The sequence below is a fragment of the Cyprinodon tularosa genome, unplaced genomic scaffold (genome assembly GCF_016077235.1).
Source record: "Cyprinodon tularosa strain WSP-4 unplaced genomic scaffold, ASM1607723v1 ctg199, whole genome shotgun sequence".
NCBI lineage: Eukaryota > Metazoa > Chordata > Actinopteri > Cyprinodontiformes > Cyprinodontidae > Cyprinodon > Cyprinodon tularosa.
This window is the reverse complement of record NW_024038729.1, coordinates 2,220,317-2,236,469: the sequence shown is the minus strand read 5'-3', so window position 1 is coordinate 2,236,469 and position 16,153 is coordinate 2,220,317. Positions and strand designations below refer to the sequence as shown.

The 16,153-nt window shown below is 41.1% G+C and overlaps 1 protein-coding gene across 1 annotated transcript in view; it reads left to right on the top strand.

Moving 5' to 3' along the window:
* Nucleotides 1–16,153, top strand: part of ide (insulin-degrading enzyme) — a 57,565-nt gene that overhangs the window by 17,071 nt on the left and 24,341 nt on the right. Inside the window, exons 9-15 of the mRNA XM_038284100.1 lie at nt 1,016–1,107; nt 1,671–1,751; nt 2,585–2,688; nt 4,677–4,779; nt 4,887–5,009; nt 5,527–5,609; nt 14,565–14,709. Coding sequence (XP_038140028.1) covers nt 1,016–1,107; nt 1,671–1,751; nt 2,585–2,688; nt 4,677–4,779; nt 4,887–5,009; nt 5,527–5,609; nt 14,565–14,709 — 731 coding nt within the window. The remainder of the gene's footprint in view (nt 1–1,015; nt 1,108–1,670; nt 1,752–2,584; nt 2,689–4,676; nt 4,780–4,886; nt 5,010–5,526; nt 5,610–14,564; nt 14,710–16,153) is intronic.

Genomic DNA, 16,153 nt, shown 5'->3' with positions numbered 1-16,153 from the left:
TGAGTTTGAGACTTCAAATTAACTTTACATGGACTATAGTCATAGCAAATTAAAAGTTATCAAAATTATTATTCTACATGGGAGCATGTGGGCGTGGCTAAGCATCAAACTGTTAACTCCAGTCATCCAAAGCCATGCTTTTAGGAGGAGGAGAAGGATAGTGAGGATGAGAAACAAACAGCAGTAGGAGATGCAGTGAGAGCAGCAGCAGGAAGAAAAAATATGCAGACAAGGAGCACAGGGGGAGGAGGATGATTAGGATGAGAAACAGCAGAAGGAGAATGGAGGAGGATTAAATGAAGCAGGATAAGGAGGATGAAGAGGATCAGGAGAAGCAGCAGTAGGCAGGGGATAAAGAGAAAGAGCATCAGCAGGATGAGGAGAAGGAGATGCAGCAAGAGCGACAGCAGGATGAGAAGGAGATACAGCAAGAGTGACAGCAGGAGGAGAAGGAGACACAGGAAGATAAGCAGAAGCAGGAGGATGATGAGGAGAAGCTCCATTAGCAGGAGGATGAGGAAGATGAGGAGAAGCTGGAGGAGGAGGGGGATGAGAAACAGTGGCAGCAGCAGAACGAGAAGGAGGGGGAGGATAAGAGAAGCAGCAGCAGGCATAGGCTGAAGAGCAGGAGCATAGGATGGGAAGGAGCGTGGAGGTGGAGGTCGCTTGGTTCCCGCGGTCGCGACATACCAGGCGGTGCGAGCTGCGAGGGCCGCCCAATGCCACTTGTGGCTTTAATTATTACTATGATTTAAAATCTGATTTCTCTGCATTTATTGATGTTAAAACATTCCATCATTCCCAGCAGTCATTTTAGTTTTTTACTAAATTCAACCAATGACTAATGAAGCCATGTCGGATATTTTGCCTCTGAAATCTGCATAAGAAGTATTACGCAGAGAAGTGACCTACATGCATTACCTGTGTCCATGTCTGAGGGGGTGACTACATCATGTCTAAAAGGAAAATGTTTGCTTATTCATTAATGTGTGATTTTGTTTTTTTCTCACTGCAGTGCACGTTGAAGACATCATTTTCCACATGTTCCAGTACATCCAGAAACTTCGCACTGAGGGACCTCAGGAATGGGTGTTTGAAGAATGCAAGGTTATTCCTGATTCAATTCAATTCAGTTTATTTCTATTGCGCCAAATTCACAACACACGTCATCTCAAGTCACTTTACATTTCAACCAGATCATCCAGTCAGATTGATTCAAAGTTTTCTATCTAAGGAAAACCAGTTGATTGCATCGACTCATTGACTCAAATACAATCCCTCACACTAAGCATGCTTGTAGCGACAGTGGAGAGGAAAAACTCCCTTCAAAGTTATTTGGTACCCCATCAGAGGGCGCCCCTCTTCCTATGCTTTCTATGAAGAACCAGCTTCCTTCCTGCTGAGTAACTGTCAGTCCTCCCATTAGATTATGTTGGCAAAAAATATTTTGGTTAAAATCTTCTTTTTTTCTTTTCTGTGCAATAGTAATTGAAAATATATATTATTTATTTTACTTGCTATATGATTTAATCACCACCTATGCCAACGTAATGAAATAGGTTTTTATCAATCCACTGAGATGCAGACGATTATTCAGATGCAACATGCCTTTCTACACTTCAAAATTCAGTTTCTGACCTCTAATCTTTCCTTCTCCACTCTCTTTGCAGGATTTAAGTAAAGTAGCCTTCAGGTTCAAGGATAAGGAGCGACCGCGCGGCTACACCTCCAAAGTGGCAGGCTTATTGCATGTAGGTCCCTTCTCCACACGCAAAGCTTGTTTCTAGGGAGACTTGAGGAAGGTCATCGAGGCTGTACTGGCTGATGTCCTCTGCCTGCTGGCTCTGAGTGTTTTTTTCTAGAGTTAGAGCAGGGGTCTGTAACTGGAGGCTTTTAGGAGCTTTGCACAAGAATTTAGCATTTTTTTAAAAGATGCTTGACTGTTTTTCCTGGTTATTGTTATTGCATATATGCATAATATTTCCACAGGGAACGATACCAATAGTCTAGACTACATGTTTTATTTTAATTAACTAATTTATCCCTCTGTTTTTTTTTTTTTTTTTTTTGCCAATCATTGAAATTTTGTGAAGCTGAAAATAAAAGCTTTAGTTCAAAGCTGAAACTAATTTTCAATAGTAGTAATTAATGAATAAAAGCTGCAGGTTTAAAGTGACATGTTGCTTTTGTGACTTTAAACAAAGCTAGTTTACTAGGATTGAGGACAAAAATGGTTCTCAGGGTTGCACAGGTTGCTGACCCCTAAGCTTGTCTACAGCAGGGTCAGAATAAGGAAACATTTTTTAAATACCCCTGTCTGATTATTCCAGCTGACAGAATCAAGTATTTAACACCTAAGGACAAGACATATGCATTAATCCTATTAGGCTCTAACCCATAATGTCCAGTTTCCATGATCCATTATGACAAAACATAAAGAACAGATCTGTCTCAATCTTTTCTTTTCATAGTGGTGCTTGTTGTCCTCTGCTCATCCAGGACAGAATCCCAGGGAAAAAAAGAAACTGTGGTTTTCTCTTATGTCTCCAGATGCATCTCTTTAACTAATGTGTTTGTGTTGCAGTATTACCCTCTTGAAGAAGTTCTTGCTGCAGAGTATCTCTTGGAGGACTTCAGGCCAGATCTGATTGAGATGGTGCTTGATAAACTAAGACCAGAAAATGTCAGGTTGGTGTTACAAATCTGTTTCTGTTCACAGAGAGAAGATAAACAATGAGTTTTTTTTTATTAGAAGTAGTTTGGAATCTAAGGAATAAGTGACGCATTTGACAACTGGTCAACAAAATACCAAGTAGTGATTAGAGATCATTTTTGTATCATATTATTTCCACCAGTTCTTAAAATATAAACAATGAAAAAATGGTCATACACCTTGGTAGAGCAGCAGAAAACAGCATATTTATTTTTTACTTTGGAAGGAGAAAAATGCTTGGCTTATAGAAATTTCAAAAAGTAAAATCTGGAAAGTGTGGTGTGCATTTGCATTCAGCTTCCTGGTGCAAAACCCTGGTGAGTAGCCTTTTGCATCAAACACAGCTTCAGGATGTTTTTTCACTCAGTGTAGCACATCAGCAGACCGAAACATAGAGGATGTTAACCATAAAAAAACCTCATACAAAAATACTCATTGAGAAGTAGAAATATGCTTCACTCATCAGATATTTTTATATGTAATAAAATAAAATGGAAAATTTTCCTTCCACTGTTATGCTCTGTCCTGCTTTAGAAGAAATAATTATTTATTTGTCCCAAATATTAGGATAAAAATCAGGTTTGTGGTTGTGAATAGATACTCCTGCAATCTCTATTTGCTTGCCTTTAATTTTCTATATTTATAAATATAAACAAACGTTTTCCAGCATTTCTTTTCTCAAGGATTCGTGGATGTTGTTGTTTGTACCTCAGATTGAGCCTCCTTACCAGCTGATTTATTTAGGCATTGCTTTACAAAATCTATTTGTTTTCTCTTTTTTTACCTTGCCAATCTCAGTTGTTTCAGTTGAAACACTGCAGTCCCGGTGTTCACCAGTAAGTGGCATTAGTGTTCATATTTCACTACATTAGAATTAGAAAAGACCAGGATGGGGACAGTGGTTAAATCTGAGGACTTTTCCCTAAAATAAATCTCCTCTCTTTATAATAATTATGTAAATGGTTAATCAGGCAGTTTTATTGGAAATGCGGACACAATGCAGTTAACATTTGATTTATTTAGCCAGAACCTTGTAGTAGAGAACACTAGAAGTAGAAATATCCTTAATAGCAATATGAAATTGTTATAAATTCAGCAAATATGATTGGGAACAATTTTTGAGTAGGGACTGTCTCTCTAAGTTAGAGGTTGAACTTACAAATATTGCTGAATGGAGGAATAGAGGTAGAAAGAGGAAAAGTGGTCCCTATGTGATCCAGCAGTCTAAACATATAGCAGCATAAATATAGAAAATAGCTCACAATAACCTAACTATTCTTGGATGAGGTATAAGAAGGGTAGAGCCACAGCAGGGCCAAGGAGAAACGTCTGTTCGGACTGAAATGTAGCTATGAACTTTGTCAAAACGGGAAGTTTTAAGACTTTCCTTGAAAGCACACAGTGCTTCTGCCACAGAGACTAAAACTAGTAGTTGGCTCTACAGGAGAGGAGCATAACTAAAAGATCCACTTTTAGAAATTCTAGGAACCACTAGTAAACCTGCAGATTGAGATCGAAGTGCTCTGTTAGGAACATAAGGAACAGTCGGTCCTCTAGTATAAGAAGGAGTTTGGTTATTTAGGGCTTTACATGGGAGAAGGAGGGTTATAAATTCTATTCAGAACTTTATTGGAAGCCAATGAATATAAGCTAGCTTCTCTTCATTGAGGTATGATCTGGTTTTGAAACATTTTTGTTCAGCTGAAGCCTTTTAAGTACAGTTTGTGGACTACCAGATAGAGAAGAACCACAATAGTCCAGCATTGAATTCACATTACATGGATTAGTTTCTCATTATCACATCTGGACTAGACATTTCTAACTTTATGTTGCGGATTAAAGAAACAACAGATCTACTAATCGAATTTAATAAGATGCTGATTTAAATGCTCTTCACTCTGTGAACAAATGCAGTTTACTCAAAGTTTTCTGATGGATGAATTTATTATTTTCACCGTTTCAGAGTTGCTGTGGTGTCAAAGTCATTCGAAGGTCAAACAGACCAGCAGGAGGAGTGGTACGGCACCCAGTACAAGCAGGAGGCCATTTCTGAAGACAGCATCAGGGTAAACACGCTGTGTTAAACTCCTCTCTACTGTGTAACACTTTGGCTTACATTTCTCCTGCTGGTAATGGGATATAAATGACGTGCCGCCTTTGTGTTTTCCTTTAGAAATGGGCCAGTGCGGACCTCAACGGAAAGTTCAAACTGCCCATGAGAAACGAGTTCATCCCAACCAACCTGGAAATCTACCCTCTAGAAAAAGACTCTCCTTCAATTCCAACTTTAATCAAGGCAGGTTTCACTTTCATCCATTGTTTTATCGTCTATTACCAGACTGGGATGGCAGTTCTTGTCACACCTGTTTTCTTGTTTCATTTTTTAACTTTATCTAAATTTCATACAAATTTTATCGAGATATTGAGTAATGAACATGAATTAAACTGTTAAGGGAACCTTGTCTTTGCAGATTTATCTCTAACAGGGTTTAAATGAATGCCTTAATTGGCATTAAAATTCATTTAATGTGATTATCATGGCATTTAAAATGCTTTATTTCTTTTTTTTATTTCGTTAAGAAAAACAATTTCATCAGATATATCAGATATAACTGGTTCCACATGTTTGTGCTGAACTGCTTCTGGTCGATCGTAAAGCCGACAAAGGATTGATGGCATTAAATTTATTAATTTAAAGAGTATTAAAAAGCTTTAGAATTACTAATGCCTGCATAAACTCTGTCTAAAAATATTTTTTTGGCCTCTTAAAAGTCACACAATAATCACTGAGTCTTTTTCTGTTTTGTTTTTAGGACACTGCAATGAGCAAGGTGTGGTTTAAACAGGATGACAAGTTCTTCCTCCCGAAGGCCTGCCTGAACTTTGAGTTCTTCAGGTGTGTTTCCACATTTTTTAGAAATATTTACGCTCAAGGGCATCTTTGGCCATTTTACTCTGGTCTTAAAATTCAACTTTAGGGTGATGATGGCATTCTACAATAGAGATATGAATATCAGATATTCACACCCCCCTTTAAGTCAGTCATGAAGCGCCCAGTTAGAGTTAAAGATGCTGAGATCAATAAGTGCAGAAAATGAACACGCAGATACCATTGAATAAGATGTAGACATGTAACAATTATGAGATGAATAAGTCAACTAAAAATATAACTTTAATGTGACTTTTCCTGTAAAGATAAACCTAAAATAGGGAGTGGAATTGATATTTATAACTTTTTTTTTTTTTTTTACCACAAATAGATTTCTTTATCCAGTCTTTTTGATTAAAAGTAGTTCTGAAGTTTTTCAAAAGAGTTTTTTTTTTATTTCCTTTTATGCTTTAGGCATTTTTCTGATTAGGAATCAAATTTAATTATTTTTCCACATGAAAGTTTGGGTTTAGAATGGAACTGTTACCGTATTTTCACGAATATAAGGCGCATACAAACGTCTTTTTTTCCCCTCAAAATGTGCGGCGCGCCCTATAGTGCGGCGCGCCCTATGTGTGTTGTTACTGCGGATGTTTGAGACCGCCATGAGAACGTTAAAGGGGGAAGTGTGGGTGTGGATTGTGTATAAAAGAACAGGTATGTGCTTTATGCAGAACTCCTCATTTCCTCATTGAGGAGATTATGAAAGAGTGGCTGAGGGAGGTGTAGGTGAACCGCGAGGAGGCGACCCGGCCAGAGGCTTCTGTTGAATTAAGTTTTCAGGTGGATTTTCCCACTTAAAAACATATTAAAACTACTTTATTCCCACTGATCACAGCAAATGTAGCTGCAAGGCAAAGAAAGGATAGAGTAGCTCCGCCCAACGCGTGTCAGACACACCTTTGCACCACGCAGCCAGAGCACTAAAGCTGCTTCAGCGCGCATCAGAACTGGTACAATCTAAACTACTGGTACCAGGATAATAAAAGCGAACATATTCTGCCAGCAGATTTCTGCATTTTAAGTTAATTAATGCATCAATAAACTGTTTCAGAGGAGTGATCACAGCGCTCTGTGTCATCAGCGATGTGTCTGTCTCACGGCCAGCTCCCAGGTTTGACTAATACTTTGTAATACATACATTAATATAGCACAATCATACTCAGTTTTGCTCCCGCTCTATATTTAAATACGAAATAGAGGTATTTAAACGTAGTAGAGGACATGTACCGGTATATAAAACCCGCGCCCTATAGTCCGGTGCGCCTTATGTGTGTGTTAAATACGGAAATGGCACACATAACTGAGACTGCGCCTTTTAGTACGGTGCGCCTTATGGTCGTGAAAATACGGTAATCATTTATTTTTTTTCTTAAATTAACCTTTCTTAAAAACTGTCATGATTAGGTTTTCCTTCATGTTTCACTGGGGTCTGTTCTCATGCTGACCCAGTCTAGACGATCACGCCTTTTTACGAACCTTCCTTTTTTTCCTTTTTCCCTCATTTTGGAAAAACATCCAGTTTTTATAATGTAACAGTAAAACCTAGGGCTGGGCGATATGGAAAAAAAACTATATCACGATATGGATTATTTTATATCACGATAACGATATATATCACGATATACCACAACTGATGTTGCATTTTATGTTTTCATAGTCCGTCAGATGGACAGGGTTGAAAAAAATCTTTCATCGCCTATTTTTTACCCATCATCTTGTTTCCTAATATGAGAATCCCAACCCCAAACCAAGAACCCCAGTTATGCAATTTGCGGCCATGACAGTGAACAGTATAGAATCTTGGCTATTGCGCTGCAGTAATTAATCATTTAATATTCGTTTGTTATTGACATTTTATAAAATTCCAAGGCCAGGTTTTTCTCTTGTCTTTCACTTACCTTGTTTTCCACTAGGAGGGTCCAGTCCTTGATGAAATGGATGGTGAGAGTCATATAAGGCTGTGTTGCTCTACTCATCCACATGTCCGTAGTCAACGCATAATGCGTCGCACCACTGCGTACCTCTCTCTCCACTTCAGCCCGACAACTAGCATATAAGCCAGGCAGCTCCACTTTACTGAAATGTTTTCGACTAGGCATCACATATCTGGGATCGAGTGTACGGACGAGGTCCCGAAAGCTGTCTTTCTCGACTATGTAAACGGGGGCCATGCCTTTACAGATATAGCTTGTGTCACGCCCATCTCAAGGGCGAGGACAAAAAGGGAGACAGACGAGCGGATCCATAGCAACAACGATTTATTGATTACAAAAAAAATGCTCCGTGAGATCAGGCCAGCCAGTCGGAGAGAAGTGTGGACCAATGCTGCTCGTTCCGGCCTGGTCCGGAGGGCAAACAAGCAGAGCGAGTGACTGACTAGTCGTCCCCTTTTATCATTCACCGGTGTGTGCAATTAACAGTCCATCTACCTGCTTCCTGAAAAAAAACAAGAACAAACATGTAGAGGACTAGAGACACCTACTGGACAGAAGGGGATCGTCACACTCCCCCCCATACAAATGGAGTCCTAACCGGGACTCCAAAAAGACAGCGATTTATACTAACAACTAGGTGACAATTGCAATACTAATGGACTTTACAGTCTTACCACAATCACCCATTCAATCCCCACCTCAATAGCTCAGCCACCCTAGCCACTGGAAAAGCCTATAAGAAACTTGGAGAAAAAAAAAGGACTGAACATTAAACCTAAGCACATGGTGCCCCGGACAAAGCATCTGCCACAATATTGTCCGAGCCCCTAATGTGGCGGATATCCAGACAATAGGGCTACAAAAACAACATCCATCGCATCAGTCTGCGATTTGGACACTGCAATGAATGCAAAAATGTTAAGGGATTGTGATCAGTATAGACCACCAGAGGAACACTTCCAGAATCCAGATATATTTCAAAATGCTGTAAAGCCCAAATTAGTGCCAATGTCTCTTTTTCAATGACAGAATAGTTCACCTGAAAATGGTTGAATTTTTTAGAGTAGAAACTCACAGGTCGATCAACTCCATCATCATCTTGTTGAAATAAGACAGCACCTGCACCTACATCACTTGCATCCACATGCAGGACAAAAGGACGATCCCATTGTGGAGCTGCAAGAACAGGGAAGGAACAGAGGACAAATTTGACATCATCAAAAGCTTTCTGACAGGAAGCTGTCCAGGTGTACTTCACTTTATCCTTCAGCAAATCTGTTAATGGGGAAACCACTGTAGAAAAGTTCTTACAAAAACTGCGGTAGTACCCCACAAGACCCAGGAACCGCTGGAGTTCTTTTTTTGTTGTTGGTACGGGATACTGTAAAATTGCAGTTACTTTGGCTTCCACTGGACGCACCACCCCTTGCCCCACCACCTTACCCAGATAGGTAACCGTAGCCTTAGCAAACTCACACTTCGCCAAGTTAATGGTCAGGTGTGCTTCAGCCAGTCGTTCAAACAGCTTACGTATGTGAGCCAGATGTTCCTTCCACGTATCACTAAAGACCACCACATCATCCAAATATACGGCACACCCTTCCAACCCAGACACAACCATATTCATGAGACGCTGAAAGGTTGCAGGTGCATTTCGCAATCCAAAACTCATTACAGAGTAAGAGAACAGACCAAAGGGAGTTATAAAGGCAGAAATCTCTCTAGCTCTCCCAGACAATGGAACTTGCCAATAACCCTTCAATAAATCAAATTTGCTAACAAACTGAGCTGAACCCACCTGATCGACACAATCTTCCATGCGTGGCATCGGATAAGCATCAGATTTTGTAACCATGTTCACTTTCCGATAATCTGTACAAAATCTAAAACTTTTATCAGCCTTCTCCACCAACAAACAAGGTGATGCCCAGCTAGATGCAGAGGATTCAGCAATACTATTTTCAAGCATATACCGAATCTCCCCCTCCATTACCTTCCGCTTCTCCTCAGAAATCCTGTAAAAGCGCTGGCGAATTGGCTGTGCCTCACCCACATCGATGTCATGTTGAACTAAGTGAGTTCGACTGGGCACATCACCAAACAAACAACGATACTCATTAAACATAGCAGTCAACTCAGTGCCCTCCTCCTGAGACAAATGTGCAAACAAAGAATCCAAATTCCTCAGTACATCAGAATTTTTCAGCCTGCCAGTCAACAAACTCTCATTAGGTGGAATCACCCCATCGTTTTCAAGTGCAGATAAGAAACCTAATCCACTTACTGTAGTAGCCACAGAGACAGTCTTATCAACCTGCACCTCCTCATCTTTGCTGGATACCTGTGACTCCCGAGTGTAATAGGGTTTTAACAAATTTGCATGGCAAAGCTGTGTTGACTTCCTACGCCTCGGTGTGGACAGCAGATAGTTTTGATCCGACAGCTTGCGCAGGACTGTAAATGGGCCTTTAAATTTAGCCTGAAAGGGGGAGCTGACAACTGGCAATAATGCAAGTACCTGATCACCAGGACTAAAACATCGATGGTCCACCTTACGGTCATAGATGCGCTTCATCTTCTCCTGAGAAGAGGTCAACTTCTCCCTAGCCATTTCCACCCCAACAATCCATCCTTCAACACATACCCACAGGCCACACTCTCGTCATCAGTGACAACCTGGTCAAAAAGATGACGAAGAGAAGAATCCGCTCTCTGCTCCGCCACCAGGTCACTGTGAGAAACAGACAAAAGAGAATCAGGGACATAAAGAGAGAAAAAATCACCATCTTCGGCACCTCCACCTTCATGGTCAGGGACAGATGCCGACTCAGCATGGGACATAGCTCGCGTCACCGCACAAGCTGTAAAAACCCCAGGGAAACACTGAGCACTCTCATCCAACTTCCCTAGAACAGGGGAAGAAGTTACTATGGGAGCAGGTAGTGGACAATCAGCCCACACCCGGCCACCAGCCAGATCATTGCCCAAGATTACATCCACTCCCTCCAGCGGAAGTGCAGGGCGCACCCCCATGATAACCTCCCCCTGAACCAATCCACACGTCAAAGTCAACTTATGCAGCGGAACTGGTTCCACCATAAGTCCCATTCCCCGCATCAATACATGGTCTCCAGTGTTGGTTTCCCCAGAAAAGGGTAATACAGAGCTCACAATATATGAATTAAAAGCTCCAGTATCCCTCAAAATTTTTACCGGTACCGTAGCATCACTCCCCACCATGGACACATGGCCGTCAGAAAGAAAAGGTGAAAAATCCTCCTGATCCAAAGTATACTTCCGTCCTGTGTCCACCTGTTTAGAGGAAACAAAACCATGCGTTTCAGAGGCAGCAAAAGCAACCGATTTCACCTGAGCACCTCTTTTTGGGCATTCCCGCTTCCAATGGCCTCTGGCTTTGCAATAATGACACACATCAGATAGATCCACATACACATGCCCACTGGAAATCCGTTCTGACCTACTGTTCACATCAGAACCAATGCCTTCCTCCTTTGCATGACTTCCCACAAAAGATTGATTGCCACTCCTGTAACCAAAATCACTGCGAGGTTGATACTCACGGCCACCCCTGTGTATAAGAACATATTCATCTGCCAGCTTAGCAGCTTCAGCAGCTGTCTTCACGTTATGTTCACTGATATATACCGCAAGGTGACTCGGAACAGAGTTTTTAAACTGTTCCAGGACAACCAAATTACAGAGGTCAACAAAAGTGCTAATTTGTAAGGAAGCACACCACCTATTGAAATGGATTCCCAGCTCCCTGGCAAACTCAACATGGGTTTGTTTCCCAGCCTTCTCCCATGTCCGAAACCTCTGTCGGTAAGCCTCTGGTACCAACTCATAAGCTGTTAAAACAGCCTTCTTCACAGTGGCATAAACTTTACTTTCCTCCCCTGTGAGGGCAGAGTATGCTTCTTGTGCTTTGCCTGTGAACACACACTGTAAAAGCAGTGTCCGGTCCAAATCAGACCAACCTCGACTATCAGCAACACGCTCAAACAGGGAAAAGAAGGTATCCGGATCCCATTCAGAAAACTGAGGAACTAAACGCAGATTATTCCCCACATCAAACGAGCTAGACGCCCCCCTACCGGAAGCATCAAGGGGGACGTTGCCCGCACTAGTTGAGCTCAGTCTGCGTTCTTCCAACTCCAGCCTTTTCACATCCAATCTTTTCTGTTCTATCCCAGCCTGCAGTAAAAGCAGCTCCCGCTTTTGTTCAAAAGTCAATCTAGTATCAAAAACGCCAGTGTCCAACCACGTCGCGCCAGCTTGCAACTTGGCTTGTCCTAACACACCGGAGTCAGTTAAATTAGCTTTAATGGCGGCTTTTATACTCTCCTTAGACCGCTTGTCACTGACCTCCAACGTAAAATGTTCAGCTATCTTTAGTAACTGTTCGCGTGTGCAGCGCTCCAACCCCTCCTCAGACGGATCCCGCAAAAAATCCTCAACAGCAGCCATAACATCTACAGTTATCCACACAACACCTGAATTCCAACCAGTAGCACTCTGAGCTCCCACGCTCCCAAAACAACCACAACGTCACAGCGACCCCGTCCCTCTAACTGCCTAACCAGAATCTAGCTAATCTCCCCCGCTAGTCTTCGGGTGTTACTTGTGATGGGTATTTATGCACTAACGCCCGAGAGTCCGAAAAAGCAACCAATAAATGGCGACTCCCTGCAACTCCGGATGTGCTCCCGAGACAACTGCTCTTCCCACGTTCACACCACACTAAAATCCCCCCACAACAAACTCCATAAGGGAAATCGTTGTTAAGCCTGACAGGGACAGAACCACCGCGACCTGCTATGAAGGAGCGATCACTGCTACACAAACACACTCTCTCAGAATAGATGTACAACGGCTGCCTCACTCACCAAACCCAGCACGCTCGTCAACGTCCCCCAACAAAACAGAGTTCACAACTCAACACACTACCTGAAAGCTGATCTCCAATCCGGGTTCAAACTGACAAGCCCCCATTTGTCACGCCCATCTCAAGGGCGAGGACAAAAAGGGAGACAGACGAGCGGATCCATAGCAACAACGATTTATTGATTACAAAAAAAATGCTCCGTGAGATCAGGCCAGCCAGTCGGAGAGAAGTGTGGACCAATGCTGCTCGTTCCGGCCTGGTCCGGAGGGCAAACAAGCAGAGCGAGTGACTGACTAGTCGTCCCCTTTTATCATTCACCGGTGTGTGCAATTAACAGTCCATCTACCTGCTTCCTGAAAAAAAACAAGAACAAACATGTAGAGGACTAGAGACACCTACTGGACAGAAGGGGATCGTCACACTTGAAATAGCACCTGTGATCTGCTTGTGTCGCTGAGACGTCTTCTCATATTGTGATCCTTGGGCGAATGCTTCCTTAAGCTTCGGCTGTGAGAATTTCTTTCCAGTGCTTCCTGTATTTTCATCCCTTGTTTGTTTTGATCGGAGTGGTTGTAGTTTCCCGTGTTCTTGTTCATGATTTTTCTTCAGGTGGTAAAAGAGGCCGGAAGTATTTGCATCAGCCGCTGGAACGGCTTTGCTGCACAGTTTACATATCGGCTGCGTTTGTTCTTTATCAGATGGCTGAAATCCGAAATATAACCAAACAACCGAGCTGCCTCCCCTTTTGGGCAAAAGTGGTGTTTGTTGTGTCTGTGACCTGGCAACCGTTTCGGACTCTGTAACCGCTGCTGTGGTAACATCTTCTTGGGTGTCCATCATTCATTTTTTTTCAAGCCAGAAAGAAATTTCGCGGGCTCTCTCCGTCAGTAATGTCGCAAACGTATGGTGCAAAGCCGCGTGACGTAAAGCGGTGTAGTGCCGCAAAACCACGTTCTCTACACATTATCTTTTTATTCTCTTTTTTTTTCGTTATATACACTTAGAGTTTGCATAGCAAAAACGCAAAATGTTATATTAACAAATTATATTAAAATGTATATTAGCAGTAATAATAATAATAAAAAAGTTTATCACGATAGAAAAAATAGAGGAGAAAGGTCACGATAGACATGTTTCTCTCGTCCTCACGATATATATCGCCATATCGCCCAGCTCTAGTAAAACCTGTCCAGATTTTTCCTGGGTATATTTAAAAAGCTCTGGAATTTTGTGTTCTCTTTTGACTGATACTTTAGGGATTTTTTATTATCCCCTTATAAGCCAACTGATTCAAACTGGTGAACTGGTGATAGGATGACTGTAATTTATTTCTGTTCATTCGCCACATTTCCAGCAGGTTTCTGCTGCTCCTTTATGTTTGAACCAAATTAATCACCTCCTTAGTTGAATTGCACTGGAGAATCAAATATTCTTTTTATTTGCATTTTATTAATTTTTTTATTTTTTTATGCCATATAAATCCTACTTTAATGCAAGTTTGTATCCACTGAGGTACGGGGTTGTTCTTAACTTTCATCATTTTCCCAAGTGTTTACGCTGGCAGGCACATTTTTAAATGAGTTAGCTCAACTTTTGTTTTGAAGTTGATGTTAAGTTTCATTTAATAATTTATTTATTTAGATTTATTTTTAATATAGCAGTTTTGTAAGTTTCCAGGAATAATGTTAACTTAAACCCTTAGCTCCCACTAACCGAACTCGGGATGTTTTGACTTCATAATTTTAAAATGTTGAAAATTGCGTAAAAACATTTTTTATTTTTTTTTACTCAAATAGTTTTTTAGTAGCCTTTAAATTTATAATTTGGATTTTGTTTCTTCAGTTAAATTAAGTCTGACAGCTAAGATGGCTGACAGGCTGATAGAATGCAAGTGTTCAAGTAGATCTGCTTGGTCTGGATGAAATAAAATATCTTGCCTCACAGTCCATGCAGACTCCTCCAGTGAGGGCAGATTACAGCGACGGACTGATTAGTTCTGTTGCAGGTAGTCAACCTGTGGCTGCAGCCTCAGTGGAACTGTTTGTATGTAATGTTTGACCGCTGTAATTCTTTCTGCAGCCCGTTTGCATACGTGGACCCATTGCATTGTAACATGGCATATTTGTACCTGGAGCTCCTCAAGGACTCCCTCAACGAGTATGCATATGCAGCTGAGCTAGCAGGCTTGAGCTATGACCTCCAAAATACCGTCTATGGGATGTATGTAAGTATCCCTCCTTCCCTCACGTCGCCTCCTAGACCTCATTGACCCACCTGCTCCCCCTGACTCACTCAACCTGTCCTGGGTTCATAGGCGATGATTAGACTTTCTCTAAATTTTTCTGTATTTGGTGGTAAAACAACACAGTCTCAGGACAGCCCTGGCGTGTTGTTAATCATATTGTTCCATTTTTTATTCAATTTGTATAAAAATTTTAGTTTCGTTTAGAAATCCTGAACCTTTCACCTAAAAAAGGTTTAATCTCACCTGCCTTCCAGCCCAGGCTTGGTCAGTCTAGCCTTCATTTTAATCGCCATCTTTCTCCCTCCCTTCACCTGTGCTACTGCATTGCTTATCAACCACATTAGTACTTCGTTTTCAAGAATTTTCCAAATGTAGCGGCACCTTTCCTTTGAGAAGTCTTTGTTTTGCGAGAGTAAGCTGGTTATGAGGCTGCATATACATACTCTACACTACTTTTTAAATCATTCTTATATTGTTTTTTTTTTTGTTTCCTTGTGTTGGTCCAACCCATCCTTAAAAAGAAACATCACTTTTTATGCATTTGTTCCTTCTTTTTTTTTTTTTTTCTTCCATTAGCCGCTACCTTTATGCATCTCCCCTGCACTGCAACATGACCTACTTGTTTCTGAGGTTACTGAAGGATGATTTAATAGAGTATACATATGCAGCCCGCCTGGCCGGGCTAGTATATGGCATAGCCTCTGGAATGAATGCTATCATCGTAAGTAAGCCGTTTGGAGTGTGTAAGCTGGTTCAAGGATCTACTCTTGGGGTTTAACAGAGCTCTATGGCTTGGTTTTCTATGCTAAGTTTGGATAACGCGTTCTTCATGATCTACACTTGGAACCAGATATTAGCATGCTAAAAGCAGACTGTTTTTTAAATGTTTTTTTTTTACTTGGGATGACCCAGAATAAGGAATAGAATAGCTTTCTTTTAACTGAGAGATTTGCTCAAATTATTATTACTTTTCCCCTTTAACTTTATGAACTTTATGGGAAGCCTCAAATGATGTCACGGCTTCATATGCCTCTGAAAATACACAACATTTGAGTTGAATAGAAGCACAATTATAACCACCTCAGACGCAAAATGTTGGGAGGAGAAATATGGAGCTTCTTCTGATGGCGTCATGTTTATCCATTTATATGCAAGATTAAGCAGCATGGCGAGGATCCAGATATTGTTCAGGAATTAGACAGGTTCTCTGTCCTTAACCCTGTAATGCCAAATGTATCATATTTGATACATACAGTTTCAGAAATGTTTTGCGTCTGACACCTTTTGCATAATTTAATGGTAAAAACTTTGCTTAAAATCCTATTGTACACAATCAGATATACCTGATAACAGAGGGCAGAAGACTACACAAAAAATATACTTGACTTATCGCATAGTAATAAATTATTAATATCAAAAATGT